The following is a 25,954-nucleotide window of genomic DNA, read 5'->3' as shown; positions in this document are numbered from 1 at the left end:
GTTCTGGGCATTACAGGTGTGCTGAGTTGCGGCTGACGATGGTGGGCGTGGCTTCGGTCCGCAGTCCTGGCAGCTGTAGCTGATTGACGAGAGTATACCTGTTTTCCGTGTGAGCTCGAAGAGGGGGGTAGAGGACACTTGTTGTTTGGCTGTCTGGGTGTTGGTTGTGTTCATTTATCTTTCTTTGTGTTCCAGCCTGTCCTCCTGCTGTACTCCACCCTACCTTGTTCCTGGAGAATGGAAAGGTAGATATGCCCATGGGTGTACATTCTGTATTTTTTGGTAAACAGGTAGGAAAGTGGGATAGGGTTTAGAGTGTGATAGGAAGGATTAGGTGTGTAGAAGAGGAGGGACCTTTTGTTTATTTTCATTAATTGGACCCCGTTCCCAAATATTCCCTTCTCTTACCTTCCCTGGTTTGTTTGATTGATTGTTGTTTCATTACTGTTTCTTTGTGGGTGTTGTATATTTTAAATACCTTACTAAACATCCCCCGAGGACTAACCTTGAGATCTGGTTGTTGTCTGGTTATTTTAGTTCATTACTGGTGGTCCTCTGTAGCTCAGCTGGTAGAGCACTGTGCTTGTAACGCCAGGGTAGTGGGTTCGATCCCCGGGACCACCCATATACAAAAAAAAAATGTATGACTGTAAGTCGCTTTGGATAAAAAGCGTCTGCTAAATGGCATAATATATATTATATATTATTACACCCCACATTTCTTCCCCGTCTACCTTGTGTGCGCAGGCACAGGCATTTACGTCTCCTCCTCAGACAAACTACACCCGAGGGGAGAACGTAACAAAGGTTAAAACCACCGTCAGACATAGGAAGATGTAAAACTTTCCTTTTTATTGTATGAGTTTTATTTGCCCATATAAAGTATGTTATGACCGAGTATACTTTTTTAAATACTGTCTTCAGCATTACAAAACATTTATATAAAAACTTTAATATTTTTTGTGGTCCACTTTGTTGTACATCATGAATATGTTTTTTATTTATCCTGTTGCCATTATTTCAGTTTTACATTTATTTTATATCCTGAGATTTTAGAGTATTCTGAAAATATTTTTAACAAAGGGGACATTGAGTTTTCAATATTTGTCAGGTACATCAGGAGATTGTTGGCAAATCGGTTTACTCATGGTCCTGTCTAATTCTTTCTGCAAGCGGTTCAATTGCCAGTGCAAACAGGAGGGGGGAGAGAGGGCATCCCTGTCTTGTGCCCCTTTCGAAAGTAAATTCATCAGATAATGCATTATTTGCTTTTTGGATATTTATATAACATTTTTATGAAATGTATTATTTCAACTGGAAAGTTGAAGACTTCCAAAGTTTTGATTAGAAAAGGCCATTCAAGACGGTTTAAGTTTGAACAGTGTCTAACATTTCTTTTTGGGTGATTTCTAATTTTAGTGATTATTTTTAGTCTGCTTATAGTTGCTTCAGGGTTGTTGAATCTAAGAAGGCTGTAGGATCATGCCAACTGTTGTTTCATTCTGATTTATATAGATTTTCATAGAAGCTTTTAAAAATGTTATTAATAGCGTTGTTGTTTCTAATTAAATCATTTGTATCCTTATCTTTTAAAACTATAACTGGCTTGGTGTGTATTCATTTTGTGAGGGCTGCGAGGTGTTTACCACATTTATTTGCCATTAAATAGTATGTTTTATTTGAGTTTAACCTCTAGTTGTTGGCTTTCTTCAAAAATAAAAGATAATATTCCTGCTTAAAGTCAGAAATGTTGTTTTCTTCTTTACTTTGTAAATACTTTTTTTCTAAGATGGTGATTTATTTTTTATTTTTCACGAATTTCTAGATTTAACGTTTTTGTATGAGAGTATCATTCCGCTAATGCACGCCTTAAAAGCATCCCAAATTATGTCAGGGGGCAGCTTTTGTCTATATTTGTAATGGTAAAGGTTTACATTTTTTTGTTTATGTATTTAATACATGTTGGGTCTTGAATATAATTCTCCACATTTTGTTGTAGTGTAATATTTGACATGTGTATATACAGTTGGCTATATATGATATTATAATAACCTCACATGTGACACGTAATAAGACAAAGCAATTAGCCTATTAAAATGTTTATCTGACTCCATAAAGATAATTAAAATATACAAGCAAGAATTAGGTAATGAGTTGACGTTGACTAGCAAGAATTGGTCTGAGAATTGTCTATATCAAAGGCAGATATTGAATTAACATTGTACAATGTAAATCAGACAGAATTCCTGAGAGGACAATAAACCCTCTTTGAGAGTAATTTAGAGTTCACTCTGTACAGATACAAGTTACCACAGAGATCATAGATACATATAGATAGCATCAGAGATATCCTCAGTGAACAAGTTTCAGATAAATACCAAAAATGGATACTATAGCATTATTCTGTCACAATAGTCAGTCCTCTGGACAGTGGCGGCTGGTGAAAAATATTCTCGGTGGGGCTGTGCCATACTTTTTTTTTCCTGTAACCATCGCGATATATTTTAACACAAACTGCAGGACAGCAGTGCTCAGTGAAACATTCAGTAATTATTTAATGCCAATATTAAAAAGTTGAGGCATTCTTACACAAAAACATATTACACAAACCCAAGCCTTTCATTTGCATTTAAAGTGAACTTTTCACCATTGGTAGTAAACAGGCAACGCAACAGGCATGCTGTCAGAACAGAGTGGAAAGTGGACAATAACATGAAATTATTATAAAGTTTATAGGAAATCTTACACTGTATAAAAGGATGTATAATATAGAAATGGATATCAAGTGGATGAACTCAAACCTTTGACTGGAAGAATAGCATACAGTATTTTATGATCATACTAAATGTGACTAATTGTTAATGTGCTCCAGAACTGCAACAATTAATTGATACAAAACAACCTATATACAGTAATATTAGCAAAGACACTATTAAGACTTTCTAGAGTACCATATATAACTGGATTTTTTATGCTAAGGTCAACTATATACAAAGAAACATGCGGCCAGAGCTGCTCTGTGTGTGTGTGTCTGTCATCTTATTTGTACAGGAATTTTGCCCGTCTGTCCTTCTGAGTGGCAAACCTCTCAATGACCCTTTGATTAAAGTCAGGAATGTCCCTGACAAGTTTCTTCTCCATGGAGAGCATGGCCAGAGCGTTCAGGCGATCCTGTGTCATGCTGTTTCTCAGGAAGGTCTTGATCCTTTTCAGTGTAGAGAAGCACCATTCTGACTCAGCAGTTGTCATGGGTGTGGTGATGAGGATCTTGAGGAGGCTGGCAGTCTCTGTGAAAGTGCTCTGAAGGTTGTTCTCCATGAAGAACTGGTACAGGGGCACTGCACCACTACAAGCCTTGAACTCACTGTTCTCATAGATGAGGGACAGTTCGGTTTTGAGCTTGGCCTTGTTCAACATGGGGTACGCCTCCACGGTTGTTTCAAGCGCTGTATCGGGGAACTTCACACTGTGTTGTGGGAACAACTCTCCGTGCAATAGTGTTGCGCTGATGAGGTGCTGGGTGAAGGAGAACCTCTCTTTGGCATGACTCAGGATGGTATCACATACCTGTAAAAGATACATCATCAGCTTTAATTTGCAATTAAGCTATTTTGATGCAAGTGATCCTGACTGACACATGCCTATGTCCAACTCAAGTATATGATTACCAAGGTGCTGATTGTTCAGGGTTTTGGCTACATACTACCAGGCCTGAAAAAAGTTCTAGGTGGGAAACACTGACAATTACATCACAACTTACCTCTATAGCCAACCTCTGTTGTTCTCCTGGTCCCAGCATCCTCCGTCGCTTGATGGGCTGTTGCTGCTCGTCAGATACGCTGTGCCCACACAAAGAGGGAATTGAGGCCCTGGGTCCAAAAAATAAAGTTTAATTTGATAACTTGCAATCAGACTTCTTAACTCACTGTAATTCCCCCTCAACACACAACCAGTGACTTTATATATATATATATATATATATATATATATATATATATATATATATATATAGACAGACAGACAGACAGACAGTGTGTATATACACACAAACTATGTCTAGTAACTGCTTTTAACCTGTGATGTACATAATTAACTGATGTTATTACGTTTTAAAGCCTTTTTCTATTACATTTGTGAGAGGGATGCAACATCATTTTGTTCTGCTGTTCACTTAGCAATAAAGTTAATATTCAATAACAACTAGGCCTCTTCTAGAAATTGACCTGGTGGACACCTGAATAATTATTACAAACTGTGTAGTACTTTCCTGCATTATTATCAACGTCTGATTGTGTCTTCTCTTTCCTTTTAAAATACTAAAACAAATATAATTGTGACGGCTCTATGATAATCACTCACACAAGCACCAACTGGCAGTGGGTGGAAACGTCAGTCGTCTCGTCAGCTTGAATGGTGATAAAATCAGCACTCTTTACTTCCTCCAGGATGTAATCCTTAAGCATTGACAGCATACAGTCCAACAGCTCGTTCTGTATCGTCTTTGACGTGCCCTTAAAAACGGTAGCTGTCTTCAGGTGCTCCTCCAGCACACTGTCGAGGGAGGCAACAAAATCCACTAAGCCCCGGAAAATGCCGGGGTTGTCTGAGGAGTCAGTCTCCTCGTGCCCACGCAAGGCCAACTCAAAAGCCCCACAGAACTTCACACAATCGATAATTTTGGATAGAATGTGCCTGTTTTTATCCACCTCCTCATTGTGTTTCCTCACCGCAATCCTGTGGCCGTCATCCAGCTGCGTAGCAATGTTCACCCTTCCTAATACAGCTAGCTTTACAGAGTTGTCCATGTGTGCCCTGGTGTTCTCATGTTTCTTTACCTTCTCTGACAGGTGCTTCATATCCCTCACTCCGGTACCTGTCCATGCTGAATCTGACCCCGTCGTTTTAAAAAGCAAGCACGGAAAGCAAAATAAAGCATTAGCATCAGTGCACCCAGCTAGCCAAGCCTTCCTGGTGTACCAGCTACGGGAGAAGCCGCGCATATACTGCTTCCCTTTCTCGCTAGCCTGCTGTCTGATTGAGAGGTCAGGTTGATCTGGGCCCAGCTCTTTCACCCGAACTTTCTCTGACAAAGTTCTCCTCTCAAACGGATCTTGGAGGAGAGATTTCACCGAGTTAGGGTTGGGTCTTGGAGGAGTAACGTTTGCGTTCGCCATTGTTGTCTAGTAAAAATGGCGTCACTGGACCCCGGTCCTTATTTTATCGGGGCGAGCTTGGGGCGATAAAATAATCGCCCTCCTTGGATTCGATTTAAGATCGCTTATTGACTACATTTTATGTCATACATTCATATCTTAAATTAGCAATTGGCTTAACTGCTACGTAGACCCGCCTCCTCGGGGCACTTTCTGTATCGCCCAGAGCTGACGAGGCGTTTGACAGGCAGAGGAAAGGTTGCGAATATGATTTTCTATCATATCTTACACATATTACTGTGTGCATTCCATATTTCAAACACACAAATATTGACATACTGATGTTTTTATTATTATTATTATTATTTTTATTTTTTTATTTTTTTATTTTGTAAAATAATTTTATTTAAGGGGGCGGCGCCCTAGCGCCCTCTATCGGCCAGCCGCCACTGCCTCTGGATACTGTAACAGAGATACATTTGACCCCTCAGAGGGGGAAGGGCTGACTAGTCCCTTGGGCATTGTTCTTTGTTCCTGGACCATTTGCCATGCAACTCCAAGTGACAGAGAACACATAATTTAGGGCCGAGCCTACACTGTCACTAAGTGTATTTTCTGTTGGTATAATTAAGCATCATACAGGTGTCACGTTCGTTATAAGAACCGGACCAAGGCGCAGTGTGATATGCGTACATCTCTTTAATAGTGTACTAGCAACACGATACAAAACAACAAAACGAAACGTGAAGTCCTCGGTCATACACAAACCTACACGGAACAAGATCCCACAAAACACAAGTGCACAACAGGCTGCCTAAGTATGGTTCCCAATCAGAGACAACAAGCAACAGCTGATTCACGTTGCCTCTGATTGAGAACCACCCCGGCCAACATAGAAACACATAACCTAGAACAGAACATAGAAAACGAAACATAGACACTACACAAAGAAACTAACACCCTGGCTCAACATACAAGAGTCCCCAGAGCCAGGGCGTGATAACAGGAGAATGATCCGATATCACTATTCATCCCCCTTGGCGTTTTTCCTATTTTGTTGCATTACAACCTGTAATATAAATAAATTTTTTATCTGGATTTCATGTAATGGACATACACAAAATAGTGGTGAAGTGAAATGAAAAACATAACTTGTAAAAAAATAACGGAAAAGTGGTGCGTGCATATGTATTCACCCACTTTGCTATGAAGCCCCTAAATTAGATCTGGTGCAACCAATTACCTTCAGAAGTCACATAATTAGTTAAATAAAGTCCACCCGTGTGCAATCTAAGTGTCACATGATCTGTCACATGATCTCAGTATATATACACCTGTTCTGAAAGGCCCCAGAGTCTGCAACACCACTAAGCAAGGGGCACCACCAAGCAAGCAGCACCATGAAGACCTTGGAGCTCTATTAACAGGTCAGGGACAAAGTTGTGGAGAAGTACAGATCAGGGTTGGGTTATAAAAAAATATCAGAAACTTTGAACATCCCACGGAGCACCATTAAATCCGTTGTAAAAAAAATGGAAAGAATATGGCACCACAACAAACCTGCCAAGAGAGGGCCGCCCACCAAAACTCACGGACCAGGCAAGGAGGGCATTAATCAGAGAGGCAACAAAGAGACCAGAGATAACCCTGAAGGAGCTGCAAAGCTCCACAGTGGAGATTGGAGTATATGTCCATAGGATCACTTTAAGCCGTACAATGAAATCAATGTGTATTTTTCACCATGTAAGGTACAATTCAAAATAGAAAACTTCCTTCTTGGACCATGTGGTGGGATATAAGGGAAAAGGGTGTATTCTTGTTTATCAGGATGCCTGCACCTCTCCTATTACTACAGTAGGTGGCAGCAAAGGCCTCTCCAACCCAGCTCCTCTTTAAATATTAAATTTCTCATATTTTTTTTTATGTAACCCTTGCATGAAAACCACATTTGCTAGCAATCTCTTTAAATGTTCAAGAACCTTATGTTTTTTCATCATGGAGCCCGTGTACATACTGTACCATATAATAAGTTGGATTTTGTTGGACTTTACTTGTATAGAATCAAAGTTTGTATTTGTATTTGTATAAAATAGGGATCCCCATTAGCTGCTGCTTTTCCTGGGGTCCAAACATATTAAAGCACTTACATTACATATCAATCATAAGGTAAAACAGTACATCATATAACATTATTACACCACTACATGTCTACAATACAAAATGTTTAATACCACCATACAACAATATCACAATGTATGCGTATGCATGTGTATGTACCTTTGTGTGTGTCTCTTCACAGTCCCCGTTGTTCTATAAGGTGTATTTTTATCAGTTTTTTAAATCTTTAAATCTCTCCGTGTACTTTTAAGGGCCAGCCTTGCTGCCCTGTTCTAAGCCAATTGCAATTTATTTTCCACAACCAAAAATATTGTATTTTCTGTTTGAAGCTGGTGTACAAAACCAAAAGGAAAAGACGCAAAAACTAAACTTAAGAACTTAAGAACATAGAAATAGCGCACATAGAATAGATCTACCGCTTCTTAGACTTGCTCTCAATGAGAATGACAGATCTATAACTCACATTCCGGTCGTCCAAAAAGCTACATATTGCAGCTTTAAAGAATAGGACTAAATCAAATCAAACTGTATTTCAAGTGCATTTAAAGTTTGATTTAAAGTGATTTAGTCCCATTCTTTAACTTAGATGTTTGGCTGAGATGGAGACGTGAATCCAACATATAAATTATTAATTTATAGACAAACTGGAATTAAAGCCAGACTACGTCAGTGGGACAGATGGAACTATGCAAGCAGAAGATACATCTCCTCCAAATGTTGATATTTGGTTGCTTTGACAAACAAAGAAATATTCAATATAACTTTTGTAAAGTTAAGGCTATTTACAAACTAATGTAACGGTATTTATTCAACTTTAAAATGAGTAACACATCCATGGTCACCTTTTGAGGTTAGCCTAGTGTGACTATACATGTCTTATTATGTAGTCATAGAAAGCTTGCATGTTCAAGAGAGCATGCAAATTTCACAGGTCTGTGGAGATCTTAACAATTGCTATAATAATCTGTTCAGCATCTCAAACGGCATTGAGACCACTTGCACCATGTATTGAAATAATCTAAATAGCAGTATGCGTCATTTGGTTGTGCACAGTGATAAGACTCCCAAGAGTAGATGATGTGATAACACTCCTTAGAGTAGATGATGTAATAACACTCCCTAGAGTAGATTATGTGATAACACTCCCTAGAGTAGATGAAGAACAGTAATAACACTCCCTAGAGTAGATGAAGAACAGTGATAACACTCCCTAGAGTAGATGATGTGATAATACTCCCTAGAGTAGATGAAGAAAAGTAATAACACTCCATAGAGTAGATGATGTGATAACACTCCCTAGAGTAGATGAAGAACAGTAATAACACTCCCTAGAGTAGATGATGTGATAACACTCCCTAGAGTAGATGAAGAACAGTAATAACATTCCCTAGAGTAGATGATGTGATAACACTCCCTAGAGTAGATGAAGAACAGTGATAACACTCCCTAGAGTAGATGAAGAACAGTAATAACACTCCCTAGAGTAGATGATGTGATAACACTCCCTAGAGTAGATGAAGAACAGTAATAACACTCCCTAGAGTAGATGAAGAACAGTAATAACACTCCCTGGAGTAGATGAAGAACAGTAATAACACTCCCTAGAGTACATGAAGAACAGTAATAACACTCCCTGGAGTAGATGATGAACAGTAATAACACTTCCTAGAGGAGATGAAAAGAGTAATAACACTCCCTAGAGTAGATGACGAACAATAATAACATTTCCTAGAGTAGATGATGTAATAACACTCCCTAGAGTAGATGAAGAACAGTAATAACCCTCCCTAGAGTAGATGATGTGATAACACCCCCCAGAATAGATGATGAACAGTAATAACACTCCATAGAGTAGATGAAGAGTTATTACTGTGAAGAACAGTAATAGATGAAGAACAGTAATAACACTCCCTAGAGTAAATGAACCAAGCTGAACCCTGACAAGCTGAACCCTGGCAAGACGGAGCTGCTCTTCCTCCCCGGGAAGGACTGCCCGTTCCATGATCTCGCCATCACGGTAGACAACTCCGCTGTGTCCTCCTCCCAGAGTGCGAAGAGCCTAGGCGTGACCCTGGACAACACCCTGTCGTTCTCCGCCAACATCAAGGCGGTGACCCGCTCCTGCAGGTTCATGCTCTACAACATTCGGAGAGTGCGACCCTGCCTTACACAGGAAGCGGCGCAGGTCCTGGTCCAGGCACTTGTCATCTCCCGTCTGGACTACTGCAACTCGCTGTTGGCTGGGCTCCCTGCCTGTGCCATTAAACCCCTACAACTCATCCAGAATGCCGCAGCCCGTCTGGTGTTCAACCTTCCCAAGTTCTCTCACGTCACCCCCCTCCTCCGCACACTCCACTGGCTTCCAATTGAAGCTCGCATCCGCTACAAGACCATGGTGCTTGCCTTTGGAGCAGTGAGGGGAACGGCACCCCTGTACCTTCAGGCTCTGATCAGTCCCTACACCCAAACGAGGACATTGCGTTCATCCACCTCTGGCCTGCTGGCTCCCCTTCCTCTGCGGAAGCACAGCTCCCCCTCAGCCCAGTCAAAACTGTTCGCTGCTCTGGCACCCCAATGGTGGAACAAGCTCCCTCACGACGCCAGGACAGCGGAGTCACTCACCACCTTCCGGAGACATTTGAAACCCCACCTCTTTAAGGAATACCTGGGATAGGCTAAAGTATTCCTTCTAACCCCCCCCCCCCCCCCCCCCCCCCCAAATTGTAAAGTGGTTATCCCACTGGCTATAGGGTGAACGCACCAATTTGTGAGTCGCTCTGGCTAAGAGCGTCTGCTAAATGACGTTAATGTGCCCTTGAGCAAGGCACTTAACCCTAATTGCTCCTGTAAGTCGCTCTGGTTAAGAGCGTCTGCTAAATGACTAAAATGTAAAATGTAAAATGTAAATGATGTAATAACACTCCCTAGAGTAGATGAAGAACAGTAATAACACTCCCTAGAGTAGATGATGTGATAACACTCCCTAGAGTAGATGAAGAAAAGTAATAACACTTCCTAGAGTATATGATGTGATAACACTCCCTAGAGTAGATGAAGAACAGTAATAACACTCCCTAGAGTAGATGAAGAACAGTAATAACACTCCCTAGAGTAGATGAAGAACAGTAATAACACTCCCTGGAGTAGATGATGAACAGTAATAACACTTCCTAGAGGAGATGAAAAGAGTAATAACACTCCCTAGAGTAGATGGAGAACAGTAATAACACACCCTAGAGTAGATGAATAACAGTAATAACACTCCCTAGATAGATGACGAACAATAATAACATTTCCTTGAGTAGATGATGTAATAACACTCCCTAGAGTAGATGAAGAACAGTAATAACCCTCCCTAGAGTAGATGATGTGATAACACCCCCCAGAATAGATGATTAACAGTAATAACACTCCCTAGATAGATGACGAACAATAATAACATTTCCTAGAGTAGATGATGTAATAACACTCCCTAGAGTAGATGAAGAACAGTAATAACCCTCCCTAGAGTAGATGATGTGATAAAACCCCTAGAGTAGATGAAGAACAGTAATAACACTCCCTAGAGTAGATGAATAACAGTAATAACACTCCCTAGAGTAGATGATGTGATAAAACCCCTAGAGTAGATGAAAAACAGTAATAACACTCCCTAGAATAGATGAAGAACAGTAATAACACTCCCTAGAGTAGATGAATAACAGTAATAACACTCCCTAGAGTAGATGACGAACAATAATAACACTCCCTAGAGTAGATGAATAACAGTAATAACACTCCCTAGAGTAGATGACGAACAATAATAACATTTCCTAGAGTAGATGGTGTAATAACACTCCCTAGAGTAGATGAAGAACAGTAATAACCCTCCCTAGAGTAGATGATGTGATAACACTCCCTAGAGTAGATGAAGAACAGTAATAACACTCCTTAGAGTAGATGAATAACAGTAATAACACTCCCTAGAGTAGATGACGAACAATAATAACATTTCCTAGAGTAGATGATGTAATAACACTCCCTAGAGTAGATGAAGAACAGTAATAACCCTCCCTAGAGTATATTATGTGATAACACCCCCCAGAATAGATGAAGAACAGTAATAACACTCCATAGAGTAGATGAAGAACAGTAATAACACTCCCTAGAGTAGATGATGTAATAACACTCCCTAGAGTAGATGAAGAACAGTAATAACACTCCCTAGAGTAGATGATGTGATAACACTCCCTAGAGTAGATGAAGAAAAGTAATAACACTTCCTAGAGTAGATGATGTGATAACACTCCCTAGAGTAGATGAAGAACAGTAATAACACTCCATAGAGTAGATGAAGAACAGTAATAACACTCCCTGGAGTAGATGAAGAACAGTAATAACAATCCCTGGACTAGATGAAGAACAGTAATAACACTCCCTAGAGTACATGAAGAACAGTAATAACACTCCCTGGAGTAGATGATGAACAGTAATAACACTTCCTAGAGGAGATAAAAAGAGTAATAACACTCCCTAGAGTAGATGGAGAACAGTAATAACACACCCTAGAGTAGATGAATAACAGTAATAACACTCCCTAGATAGATGACGAACAATAATAACATTTCCTAGAGTAGATGATGTAATAACACTCCCTAGAGTAGATGAAGAACAGTAATAACCCTCCCTAGAGTAGATGATGTGATAACACTCCCTAGAGTAGATGAAGAACAGTAATAACACCCCCCAGAATAGATGATGAACAGTAATAACACTCCCTAGAGTAGATGATGTGATAACACTCCCTAGAGTAGATTATGTGATAACACTCCCTAGAGTAGATGAAGAACAGTAATAACACTCCCTAGAGTAGATGAAGAACAGTGATAACACTCCCTAGAGTAGATGAAGAACAGTAATAACACTCCCTAGAGTAGATGAAGAACAGTAATAACACTCCCTAGAGTAGATGATGTGATAACACCCCCTAGAGTAGATGAAGAAAAGTAATAACACTCCCTAGAGTAGATGAAGAACAGTGATACCACTCCCTAGAGTAGATGAAGAACAGTAATAACACCCCCTAGAATAGATGAAGAACAGTAATAAACACTCCCTATAGTAGATGAAGAACAGTAATAACACTCCCTAGAGTAGATGAAGAACAGTAATAACACCGCCTAGAGTAGATGATGTGATAACACCCCCTAGAGTAGATGATGTGATAACACCCCCTAGAGTAGATGAAGAACAGTAATAACATTCCCCAGAGTAGATGAGGAACAGTTATAACACTCCCTGGAGTATATGAGGAACAGTAATAACACTCCCTAGAGTATATGAGGAACAGTAATAACACTCCCTAGAGTAGATGAAAAGAGTAATAACGCTCCCTAGAGTAGATGAAGAACAGTAATAACACTCCCTAAAGTAGATGAAGAACAGTAATAACACTCCCTAGAGTAGATGAAGAACAATAATAACACTCCCTGGAGTAGATGAAGAACAGTAATAACACTCCCTAGGGTAGATTAAGAAAAGTAATAAAACTCCCTAGAGTAAATGAGGAACAGTAATAACACTCCCTAGAGTAGATGAAAAGAGTAATAACGCTCCCTAGAGTAGATGAAGAACAGTAATAACACTCCCTAGAGTAAATGAGGAACAGTAATAACACTCCCTAGAGTAGATGAAAAGAGTAATAACGCTCCCTACAGTAGATGAAGAACAGTAATAACACTCCCTAGAGTAAATGAGGAACAGTAATAACACTCCCTAGAGTAGATGAAAAGAGTAATAACGCTCCCTAGAGTAGATGAAGAACAGTAATAACACTCCATAGAGTAGATGAAGAACAGTAATAACACTCCCTAGAGTAGATGAATAACAGTAATAACACTCCCTAGAGTAGATGAAGAACAGTAATAACACTCCCTAGAGTAGATGAAGAACAGTAATAACACTCCCTAGAGTAAATGAGGAACAGTAATAACACTCCCTAGAGTAGATGAAAAGAGTAATAACGCTCCCTACAGTAGATGAAGAACAGTAATAACACTCCCTAGAGTAAATGAGGAACAGTAATAACACTCCCTAGAGTAGATGAAAAGAGTAATAACGCTCCCTAGAGTAGATGAAGAACAGTAATAAGACTCCATAGAGTAGATGAAGAACAGTAATAACGCTCCCTAGAGTAGATGAAGAACAGTAATAACACTCCATAGAGTAGATGAAGAACAGTAATAACACTCCCTAGAGTAGATGATTAACAGTAATAACACTCCCTAGAGTAGATGAGGAACAGTAATAACACTCCCTATAGTATATGAGGAACAGTAATAACACTCCCTAGAGTAGTTGAAAAGAGTAAGAACGCTCCCTAGAGTAGATGAAGAACAGTAATAACATTCCCTAGAGTAGATGAAGAACAGTAATAACACTCCCTAGAGTAGATGATGTAATAACACTCCCTAGAGTAGATGATGAACAGTAATAACACTCCATAGAGTAGATGAAGAACAGTAATAACACTCCCTAGAGTATATGAAGAACAGTAATAACATTTCCTAGAGTAGATGATGTAATAACACTCCCTAGAGTAGATGATGTGATAACACCCCCTAGAGTAGATGAATAATAGTAATAACACTCCCTGGAGTAGATCATGTAATAACACTCCCTAGAGTAGATGATGTGATAACACCCCCTAGAGTAGATGAAGAACAGTAATAACACTCCCTAGAATATATGAAGAACAGTAATAACACTCCCTAGAGTAGATGAAGAACAGTGATAACACTCCCTATAGTAGATGATGTAATAACACTCCCTAGAGTAGATGATGGGATAACACTCCCTAGAGTAGATGAAGAATAGTAATAACACTCCCTAGAGTAGATGAAGAACAGTAATAACACTCCCTAGAGTAGATGATGTGATAACACCCCCTAGAGTAGATGAAGAACAGTAATAACCCTCCCTAGAATATATGAAGAACAGTAATAACACTCCCTAGAGTAGATGAAGAACAGTGATAACACTCTCTATAGTAGATGATGTAATAACACTCCCTAGAGTAGATGATGGGATAACACTCCCTAGAGTAGATGAAGAATAGTAATAACACTCCCTAGAGTAGATGAAGAACAGTAATAACACTCCCTAGAGTAGATGAAGAACAGTGATAACACTCCCTATAGTAGATGATGTAATAACACTCCCTAGAGTAGATGATGGGATAACACTCCCTAGAGTAGATGAAGAATAGTAATAACACTCCCTAGAGTAGATGAAGAACAGTAATAACACTCCCTAGAGTAGATGAAAAGAGTAATAACGCTCCCTAGAGTAGATAAAGAACAGTAATAACACTCCCTAGAGTAAATGAGGAACAGTAATAACACTCCCTAGAGTAGATGAAAAGAGTAATAACGCTCCCTACAGTAGATGAAGAACAGTAATAACACTCCCTGGAGTAGATGATGAACAGTAATAACACTTCCTAGAGGAGATGAAAAGAGTAATAACACTCCCTAGAGTAGATGGAGAACAGTAATAACACACCCTAGAGTAGATGAATAACAGTAATAACACTCCCTAGATAGATGACGAACAATAATAACATTTCCTTGAGTAGATGATGTAATAACACTCCCTAGAGTAGATGAAGAACAGTAATAACCCTCCCTAGAGTAGATGATGTGATAACACCCCCCAGAATAGATGATTAACAGTAATAACACTCCCTAGATAGATGACGAACAATAATAACATTTCCTAGAGTAGATGATGTAATAACACTCCCTAGAGTAGATGAAGAACAGTAATAACCCTCCCTAGAGTAGATGATGTGATAAAACCCCTAGAGTAGATGAAGAACAGTAATAACACTCCCTAGAGTAGATGAATAACAGTAATAACACTCCCTAGAGTAGATGATGTGATAAAACCCCTAGAGTAGATGAAAAACAGTAATAACACTCCCTAGAATAGATGAAGAACAGTAATAACACTCCCTAGAGTAGATGAATAACAGTAATAACACTCCCTAGAGTAGATGACGAACAATAATAACACTCCCTAGAGTAGATGAATAACAGTAATAACACTCCCTAGAGTAGATGACGAACAATAATAACATTTCCTAGAGTAGATGGTGTAATAACACTCCCTAGAGTAGATGAAGAACAGTAATAACCCTCCCTAGAGTAGATGATGTGATAACACTCCCTAGAGTAGATGAAGAACAGTAATAACACTCCTTAGAGTAGATGAATAACAGTAATAACACTCCCTAGAGTAGATGACGAACAATAATAACATTTCCTAGAGTAGATGATGTAATAACACTCCCTAGAGTAGATGAAGAACAGTAATAACCCTCCCTAGAGTATATTATGTGATAACACCCCCCAGAATAGATGAAGAACAGTAATAACACTCCATAGAGTAGATGAAGAACAGTAATAACACTCCCTAGAGTAGATGATGTAATAACACTCCCTAGAGTAGATGAAGAACAGTAATAACACTCCCTAGAGTAGATGATGTGATAACACTCCCTAGAGTAGATGAAGAAAAGTAATAACACTTCCTAGAGTAGATGATGTGATAACACTCCCTAGAGTAGATGAAGAACAGTAATAACACTCCATAGAGTAGATGAAGAACAGTAATAACACTCCCTGGAGTAGATGAAGAACAGTAATAACAATCCCTGGACTAGATGAAGAACAGTAATAACACTCCCTAGAGTACATGAAGAACAGTAATAACACTCCCTGGAGTAGATGATGAACAGTAATAACACTTCCTAGAGGAGATAAAAAGAGTAATAACACTCCCTAGAGTAGATGGAGAACAGTAATAACACACCCTAGAGTAGATGAATAACAGTAATAACACTCCCTAGATAGATGACGAACAATAATAACATTTCCTAGAGTAGATGATGTAATAACACTCCCTAGAGTAGATGAAGAACAGTAATAACCCTCCCTAGAGTAGATGATGTGATAACACTCCCTAGAGTAGATGAAGAACAGTAATAACACCCCCCAGAATAGATGATGAACAGTAATAACACTCCCTAGAGTAGATGATGTGATAACACTCCCTAGAGTAGATTATGTGATAACACTCCCTAGAGTAGATGAAGAACAGTAATAACACTCCCTAGAGTAGATGAAGAACAGTGATAACACTCCCTAGAGTAGATGAAGAACAGTAATAACACTCCCTAGAGTAGATGAAGAACAGTAATAACACTCCCTAGAGTAGATGATGTGATAACACCCCCTAGAGTAGATGAAGAAAAGTAATAACACTCCCTAGAGTAGATGAAGAACAGTGATACCACTCCCTAGAGTAGATGAAGAACAGTAATAACACCCCCTAGAATAGATGAAGAACAGTAATAAACACTCCCTATAGTAGATGAAGAACAGTAATAACACTCCCTAGAGTAGATGAAGAACAGTAATAACACCGCCTAGAGTAGATGATGTGATAACACCCCCTAGAGTAGATGATGTGATAACACCCCCTAGAGTAGATGAAGAACAGTAATAACATTCCCCAGAGTAGATGAGGAACAGTTATAACACTCCCTGGAGTATATGAGGAACAGTAATAACACTCCCTAGAGTATATGAGGAACAGTAATAACACTCCCTAGAGTAGATGAAAAGAGTAATAACGCTCCCTAGAGTAGATGAAGAACAGTAATAACACTCCCTAAAGTAGATGAAGAACAGTAATAACACTCCCTAGAGTAGATGAAGAACAATAATAACACTCCCTGGAGTAGATGAAGAACAGTAATAACACTCCCTAGGGTAGATTAAGAAAAGTAATAAAACTCCCTAGAGTAAATGAGGAACAGTAATAACACTCCCTAGAGTAGATGAAAAGAGTAATAACGCTCCCTAGAGTAGATGAAGAACAGTAATAACACTCCCTAGAGTAAATGAGGAACAGTAATAACACTCCCTAGAGTAGATGAAAAGAGTAATAACGCTCCCTACAGTAGATGAAGAACAGTAATAACACTCCCTAGAGTAAATGAGGAACAGTAATAACACTCCCTAGAGTAGATGAAAAGAGTAATAACGCTCCCTAGAGTAGATGAAGAACAGTAATAACACTCCATAGAGTAGATGAAGAACAGTAATAACACTCCCTAGAGTAGATGAATAACAGTAATAACACTCCCTAGAGTAGATGAAGAACAGTAATAACACTCCCTAGAGTAGATGAAGAACAGTAATAACACTCCCTAGAGTAAATGAGGAACAGTAATAACACTCCCTAGAGTAGATGAAAAGAGTAATAACGCTCCCTACAGTAGATGAAGAACAGTAATAACACTCCCTAGAGTAAATGAGGAACAGTAATAACACTCCCTAGAGTAGATGAAAAGAGTAATAACGCTCCCTAGAGTAGATGAAGAACAGTAATAAGACTCCATAGAGTAGATGAAGAACAGTAATAACGCTCCCTAGAGTAGATGAAGAACAGTAATAACACTCCATAGAGTAGATGAAGAACAGTAATAACACTCCCTAGAGTAGATGATTAACAGTAATAACACTCCCTAGAGTAGATGAGGAACAGTAATAACACTCCCTATAGTATATGAGGAACAGTAATAACACTCCCTAGAGTAGTTGAAAAGAGTAAGAACGCTCCCTAGAGTAGATGAAGAACAGTAATAACATTCCCTAGAGTAGATGAAGAACAGTAATAACACTCCCTAGAGTAGATGATGTAATAACACTCCCTAGAGTAGATGATGAACAGTAATAACACTCCATAGAGTAGATGAAGAACAGTAATAACACTCCCTAGAGTATATGAAGAACAGTAATAACATTTCCTAGAGTAGATGATGTAATAACACTCCCTAGAGTAGATGATGTGATAACACCCCCTAGAGTAGATGAATAATAGTAATAACACTCCCTGGAGTAGATCATGTAATAACACTCCCTAGAGTAGATGATGTGATAACACCCCCTAGAGTAGATGAAGAACAGTAATAACACTCCCTAGAATATATGAAGAACAGTAATAACACTCCCTAGAGTAGATGAAGAACAGTGATAACACTCCCTATAGTAGATGATGTAATAACACTCCCTAGAGTAGATGATGGGATAACACTCCCTAGAGTAGATGAAGAATAGTAATAACACTCCCTAGAGTAGATGAAGAACAGTAATAACACTCCCTAGAGTAGATGATGTGATAACACCCCCTAGAGTAGATGAAGAACAGTAATAACCCTCCCTAGAATATATGAAGAACAGTAATAACACTCCCTAGAGTAGATGAAGAACAGTGATAACACTCTCTATAGTAGATGATGTAATAACACTCCCTAGAGTAGATGATGGGATAACACTCCCTAGAGTAGATGAAGAATAGTAATAACACTCCCTAGAGTAGATGAAGAACAGTAATAACACTCCCTAGAGTAGATGAAGAACAGTGATAACACTCCCTATAGTAGATGATGTAATAACACTCCCTAGAGTAGATGATGGGATAACACTCCCTAGAGTAGATGAAGAATAGTAATAACACTCCCTAGAGTAGATGAAGAACAGTAATAACACTCCCTAGAGTAGATGAAAAGAGTAATAACGCTCCCTAGAGTAGATAAAGAACAGTAATAACACTCCCTAGAGTAAATGAGGAACAGTAATAACACTCCCTAGAGTAGATGAAAAGAGTAATAACGCTCCCTACAGTAGATGAAGAACAGTAATAACACTCCCTAGAGTAAATGAGGAACAGTAATTACACTCCCTAGAGTAGATGAAAAGAGTAATAACGCTCCCTAGAGTAGATGAAGAACAGTAATAACACTCCATAGAGTAGATGAAGAACAGTAATAACACTCCCTAGAGTAGATGAATAACAGTAATAACACTCCCTAGAGTAGATGAAGAACAGTAATAACACTCCCTAGAGTAGATGAAGAACAGTAATAACACTCCCTAGAGTAAATGAGGAACAGTAATAACACTCCCTAGAGTAGATGAAAAGAGTAATAACGCTCCCTACAGTAGATGAAGAACAGTAATAACACTCCCTAGAGTAAATGAGGAACAGTAATAACACTCCCTAGAGTAGATGAAAAGAGTAATAACGCTCCCTAGAGTAGATGAAGAACAGTAATAAGACTCCATAGAGTAGATGAAGAACAGTAATAACGCTCCCTAGAGTAGATGAAGAACAGTAATAACACTCCATAGAGTAGATGAAGAACAGTAATAACACTCCCTAGAGTAGATGAATAACAGTAATAACACTCCCTAGAGTAGATGAGGAACAGTAATAACACTCCCTAGAGTATATGAGGAACAGTAATAACACTCCCTAGAGTAGTTGAAAAGAGTGAGAACGCTCCCTAGAGTAGATGAAGAACAGTAATAACATTCCCTAGAGTAGATGAAGAACAGTAATAACACTCCCTAGAGTAGATGATGTAATAACACTCCCTAGAGTAGATGATGAACAGTAATAACACTCCATAGAGTAGATGAAGAACAGTAATAACACTCCCTAGAGTATATGAAGAACAGTAATAACATTTCCTAGAGTAGATGATGTAATAACACTCCCTAGAGTAGATGATGTGATAACACCCCCTAGAGTAGATGAATAATAGTAATAACACTCCCTAGAGTAGATCATGTAATAACACTCCCTAGAGTAGATGATGTGATAACACCCCCTAGAGTAGATGAAGAACAGTAATAACACTCCCTAGAATATATGAAGAACAGTAATAACACTCCCTAGAGTAGATGAAGAACAGTGATAACACTCCCTATAGTAGATTATGTAATAACACTCCCTAGAGTAGATGATGGGATAACACTCCCTAGAGTAGATGAAGAATAGTAATAACACTTCCTAGAGTAGATGAAGAACAGTAATAACACTCCCTAGAGTAGATGATATGATAACACCCCCTAGAGAAGATGATGTGATAACACTCCCTAGAGTAGATGATGTGATAACACTCCCTAGAGTAGATTATGTGATAACACCCCCTAGAGTAGATGAAGAACAGTAATAACACTCCATAGAGTAGATGAAGAACAGTGATAACACTACCTAGAGTAGATGAAGAACAGTGATAACACTCCCTAGAGTAGATGATGTGATAACACCCCCTAGAGTAGATGAATAACAGTAATAACAATCCCTAGAGTAGATGAAGAACAGTGATAACACTCCCTAGAGTAGATGATGTGATAACACCCCCTAGAGTAGATGATGTAATAACACTCCCTAGAGTAGATGATGTAATAACACTCCCTAGAGTAGATGATGTGATAACACTTCCTAGAGTAGATGAAGAATAGTAATAACTAGGGGTGTAACGATCCATCTACTACATCGATGTATCGATTTATATTCCTATGATCCAACTACATCGATCTGTGCTCGGCAAGTTGGCCTTTTGGACAACATATGTCAATCTAACATCGTTTTAAAATGTAATAAATCGATTGTATCGATATTAGGAAATAACCCATTGGATTTAAGCACGTCAGACTTTATATGGATGTTTTTTCTTAGCACTTTTAATGATAAAGGCTTTAAACATTACTCGATTCAGTCTGCCTATCCGTGACGTCATCGCCCCGCGCCAGCAGCAGCGCAAAGGCGCAAAGACAACAAAACATAGCATGGCGGACGACAGAGGAGAAGCCGACGAGCGAGAAATTATCAAGCCACCATTGCGGTCCTTACAAGAAACAGGAATCTAGGAAACTTCACCTGCACTGTCCAGTATCCAGGTATTTATTTCAGTCACACTGGTTGAATTTTTGGCTAAAAGGTTACTGAATCGATTTCAAGTCACTGAATCGTTTCGGATCGTATCGTTCTAAATGAACCAATATCGTCCTTGAATCGTATCGACAACCACGAATCGTGATACAAATCGAAACGTTGTTAAAACGAATCGTTACACCCCTAGTAATAACACTCCCTAGAGTAGATTATGTAATAACACTCCCTAGAGTAGATTATGTAATAACACTCCCTAGAGTAGATTATGTAATAACACTCCCTAGAGTAGATTATGTAATAACACTCCCTAGAGTAGATTATGTAATAAAACTCCCTAGAGTAGATTATGTAATAACACTCCCTAGAGTAGATTATGTAATAACACTCCCTAGAGTAGACGAAGAACAGTAATAACACTCCCTAGAGTAGATGATGTGATAACACCCCCTAGAGTAGATGATGTGATAACACCCACTAGAGTAGATGAAGAACAGTAATAACACTCCATAGAGTAGATGAGGAACAGTAATAACACTCCCTAGAGCAGATGAAGAACAGTAATAACACTCCCTAGAGTAGATGATGTGATAACACCCCTAGAGTAAATGAAGAATAGTAATAACACTCCCTAGAGTAAATGAAGAACAGTAATAACACTCCATGGAGTAGATGAAGAACAGTAATAACACCCCCTAGAGTAGACGAAGAACAGTAATAACACTCCATAGAGTAGATGAGGAACAGTAATAACACTTCCTAGAGTAGATGAAGAACAGTAATAACACTCCCTAGAGTAGATGATGTGATAACACCCCTAGAGTAGATGAAGAACAGTAATAACACTTCCTAGAGTAGATGAAGAACAGTGATAACACTCCCTAGAGTAGATGATGTAATAACACTCCCTAGAGTAGATGATGTGATAACACTCCCTAGAGTAAATGAAGAATAGTAATAACACTTCCTAGAGTAGATTATGTAATAACACTCCCTAGAGTAGATGAAGAACAGTGATAACACTCCCTAGAGTAGATGATGTGATAACACCCCCTAGAGTAGATGATGTGATATCACCCACTAGAGTAGATGAAGAACAGTAATAACACTCCCTAGAGTAGATGAAGAACAGTAATAACACTCCCTAGAGTAGATGAAGAATAGTAATAACACTCCCTAGAGTAGAATATGTGATAACACTCCCTAGAGTAGATGAAGAACAGTAATAACACTCCATAGAGTAGATGAAGAAAAGTGATAACACTCCCTAGAGTAGATGAAGAACAGTGATAACACTCCCTAGAGTAGATGATGTGATAAAACCCCCTAGAGTAGATGAAGAACAGTAATAACACTCCCTAGAGTAGATGAAGAACAGTAATAACACTCCCTAGAGTAGATGATGTGATAACACTCCCTAGAGTAGATGAAGAACAGTAATAACACTCCCTAGAGTAGATGAAGAACAGTGATAACACTCCCTAGAGTAGACGATGTAATAACACTCCCTAGAGTAGATGAAGAATAGTAATAACACTCCCTAGAGTAGATGATGTGATAACACTCCCTAGAGTAGATTATGTGATAACACTCCCTAGAGTAGATGAAGAACAGTAATAACACTCCCTAGAGTAGATGATGTGATAACACTCCCAAGAGTAGATTATGTGATAACACTCCCTAGAGTAGATGAAGAACAGTAATAACACTCCCTAGAGTAGATGATGTGATAACACTCCCTGGAGTAGATTATGTGATAACACTCCCTAGAGTAGATTATGTGATAACACTCCCTATAGTAGATGATGGGATCAAACTCCCTAGAGTAGATGAAGAACAGTAATAACACTCCCTAGAGTAGATGAAGAACAGTAATAACACTCCATAGAGTAGATGAAGAAAAGTGATAACACTCCCTAGAGTAGATGAAGAACAGTGATAACACTCCCTAGAGTAGATGATGTGATAAAACCCCCTAGAGTAGATGAAGAACAGTAATAACACTCCCTAGAGTAGATGAAGAACAGTAATAACACTCCCTAGAGTAGATGATGTGATAACACTCCCTAGAGTAGATGAAGAACAGTAATAACACTCCCTAGAGTAGATGAAGAACAGTGATAACACTCCCTAGAGTAGACGATGTAATAACACTCCTAGAGTAGATGAAGAATAGTAATAACACTCCCTAGAGTAGATGATGTGATAACACTCCCTAGAGTAGATTATGTGATAACACTCCCTAGAGTAGATGAAGAACAGTAATAACACTCCCTAGAGTAGATGATGTGATAACACTCCCAAGAGTAGATTATGTGATAACACTCCCTAGAGTAGATGAAGAACAGTAATAACACTCCCTAGAGTAGATGATGTGATAACACTCCCTGGAGTAGATGATGTGATAACACTCCCTAGAGTAGATTATGTGATTAACACTCCTAGAGTAGATGATGTGATCAAACTCCCTAGAGTAGATGAAGAACAGTAATAACACCCCCTAGAGTAGATGAAGAACAGTAATAATAATAATATATATAATATGCCATTTAGCAGACGCTTTTATCCAAAGCGACTTACAGTCATGCGTGCATACATTTTTTTTTGTTTTTGTGTATGGGTGGTCCCGGGGGATCGAACCCACTACCTTGGCGTTACAAGCGCCGTGCTCTACCAGCTGAGCTACAGAGGACCACACTCCCTAGAGTAGATGAAGAACAGTAATAACACTCCCTAGAGTAGATGATGTGATCAAACTCCCTAGAGTAGATGAAGAACAGTAATAACACCCACTAGAGTAGATGAGGAACAGTAATAACACCCCTAGAGTAGATGAAGAACAGTAATAACACTCCCTAGAGTAGATGATGTGATAACACCCCCTAGAGTAGATGATGTAATAACACTCCCTATAGTAGATGATGTGATAACACCCCCTAGAGTAGATGATGTAATAACACTCCCTAGAGTAGATGAAGAACAGTAATAACACTCCCTATAGTAGATGATGTGATAACACCCCCTAGAGTAGATGATGTAATAACACTCCCTAGAGTAGATGATGTAATAACACTCCCTAGAGTAGATGAAGAACAGTAATAACACTCCCCTAGAGTAGATGAAGAACAGTAATAACACTCCCTAGAGTAGATGAAGGAACAGTAATAACACTCCCTAGAGTAGATGAAAAGAGTAATAACACTCCCTAGAGCAGATGAAGAACAGTAATAACACTCCCTAGAGTAGATGAAGAACAGTAATAACACTCCCTAGTGTAGATGAAGAACAGTAATAACACTCCCTAGAGTAGATGAAAAGAGTAATAACACTCCCTAGAGCAGATGAAGAACAGTAATAACACTCCCTAGAGTAGATGATGTGATAACACTCCCTAGAGTAGATGAAGAACAGTAATAACACTCCCTAGAGCAGATGATGTGATAACACCCCTAGAGTAGATGATGTGATAACACCCCCTAGAGTAGATAATGTAATAACACTCCCTAGAGTAGACGAAGAACAGTAATAACACCCCCTAGAGTAGATGAAGAACATTAATAACACTCCCTGGAGTAGATGATGTGATAACACCCCCTAGAGTAGATGATGTAATAACACTCCCTAGAGTAGATGATGTAATAACACTCCCTGGAGTAGATGATGTAATAACACTCCCTAGAGTAGATGAAGAACATTAATAACACCCCCTAGAGTAGATGGCGTGATAACACTCCCTAGAGGAGATGATGTGATAACAATGATGATAACACATTAAGTGTTGTATAAATAAGTAAAATATCTGACATTATATTCCCATTTGAACTTTGTTGTGCTTTAAATTGTTGAATTATTGAATAATAATAACATATTGGATTTAACAAACTTTTGATTGTCTTTTTGAGTGGGTGAAATTAGGTTGTAATCTCATTGATCAACATATCAACCAAATATTACCCAGTTCTCCAGTGGGATGCTCACACTCATACACACACAAGAGCGGTACATTGTTACAAAAAAGCTTCCAGAGTTGCAGCTTTTGTCCCTCTTCACCTGCCTTCTACTTGTTGTCCACACACACTCTCTCTCTCTCTCTCTCTCTCTCTCTCTCTCTCTCTCTCTCGCACTCTCTCTCTCTCTCTCTCTCTCTCTCTCTCTCTCTCTCTCTCTCTCTCTCTCTCTCTCTCTCTCTCTCTCTCTCTCTCTCTCTCTCTCTCTCTCTCTATATATATATATATATATATATCTCTCCTCTCTCTCTCTCTCTCTCTCTCTCTCTCTCTCTCTCTCTCTCTCTATACACCTGCAACAGAGGAGGAGATGGTTATCAGCGCTGATTCAGCAGACCATCTTTCTTCTCGTTCTCTATTTTTCTTTCTCATCCTCTATGATCTGTATTTTTGTTCCCCTCCCTCCCAGGGAAGCTCTTTGAAGACAGGGGACCACACAACCTTTAAAGTTGAGTGAGAATGCTTTTCATTGCCACTGATAAGAGTTAAGAACTGATGGCATGTAGCCCAGTAAGACTTATGTATTTCTGGTTCCATATAACAGAGGTAGGTATGCTGGACAATGAATAATGCAACATGGTAGGCAGTTCAAGGGACGGGTTGTATTAATAATAATAATAATAATAATAATAACATGCCATTTAGCAGACGCTTTTATCCAAAGCGACTTACAGTCATGTGTGCATACATTTTTACGTATGGGTGGTCCCGGGGATCGAACCCACTACCCTGGTGTTACAAGTGCCATGCTCTACCAATTGAGCTACAGAGCGGGCGCACACATGACTGTAAGAGCGGGCGCACACGTGATTACGAGACTGATCGTATGAAGACAAGAAACACAAGACCCACTTCAAAGTGACAACTACAAAGAGAAATTCTGTGTGT

General features: G+C 39.0%; 1 protein-coding gene across 1 annotated transcript in view; it reads right to left on the bottom strand.

Annotated features, from left to right (window-relative positions):
- Positions 1–2,809: 2,809 nt before the first annotated feature.
- rasgrp4 (RAS guanyl releasing protein 4) overlaps positions 2,810–25,954 on the bottom strand; it is an 86,900-nt gene continuing 63,755 nt past the window's right edge. The window contains exons 18-20 of the mRNA XM_084148543.1: positions 4,360–4,751; positions 3,761–3,869; positions 2,810–3,567 (exon numbers count right to left, since the gene is read on the bottom strand). Of these exons, the coding sequence (XP_084004669.1) occupies positions 3,040–3,567; positions 3,761–3,869; positions 4,360–4,751 (1,029 nt within the window). The 3' untranslated portion in view covers positions 2,810–3,039. The remainder of the gene's footprint in view (positions 3,568–3,760; positions 3,870–4,359; positions 4,752–25,954) is intronic.

Source organism: Coregonus lavaretus (assembly GCF_964263955.1).
Source record: "Coregonus lavaretus genome assembly, chromosome: 30".
Classification (NCBI taxonomy): domain Eukaryota; kingdom Metazoa; phylum Chordata; class Actinopteri; order Salmoniformes; family Salmonidae; genus Coregonus; species Coregonus lavaretus.
The sequence above is the reverse complement of the archived record's forward strand: the minus strand, read 5'-3'. Positions and strand labels throughout refer to the sequence as shown.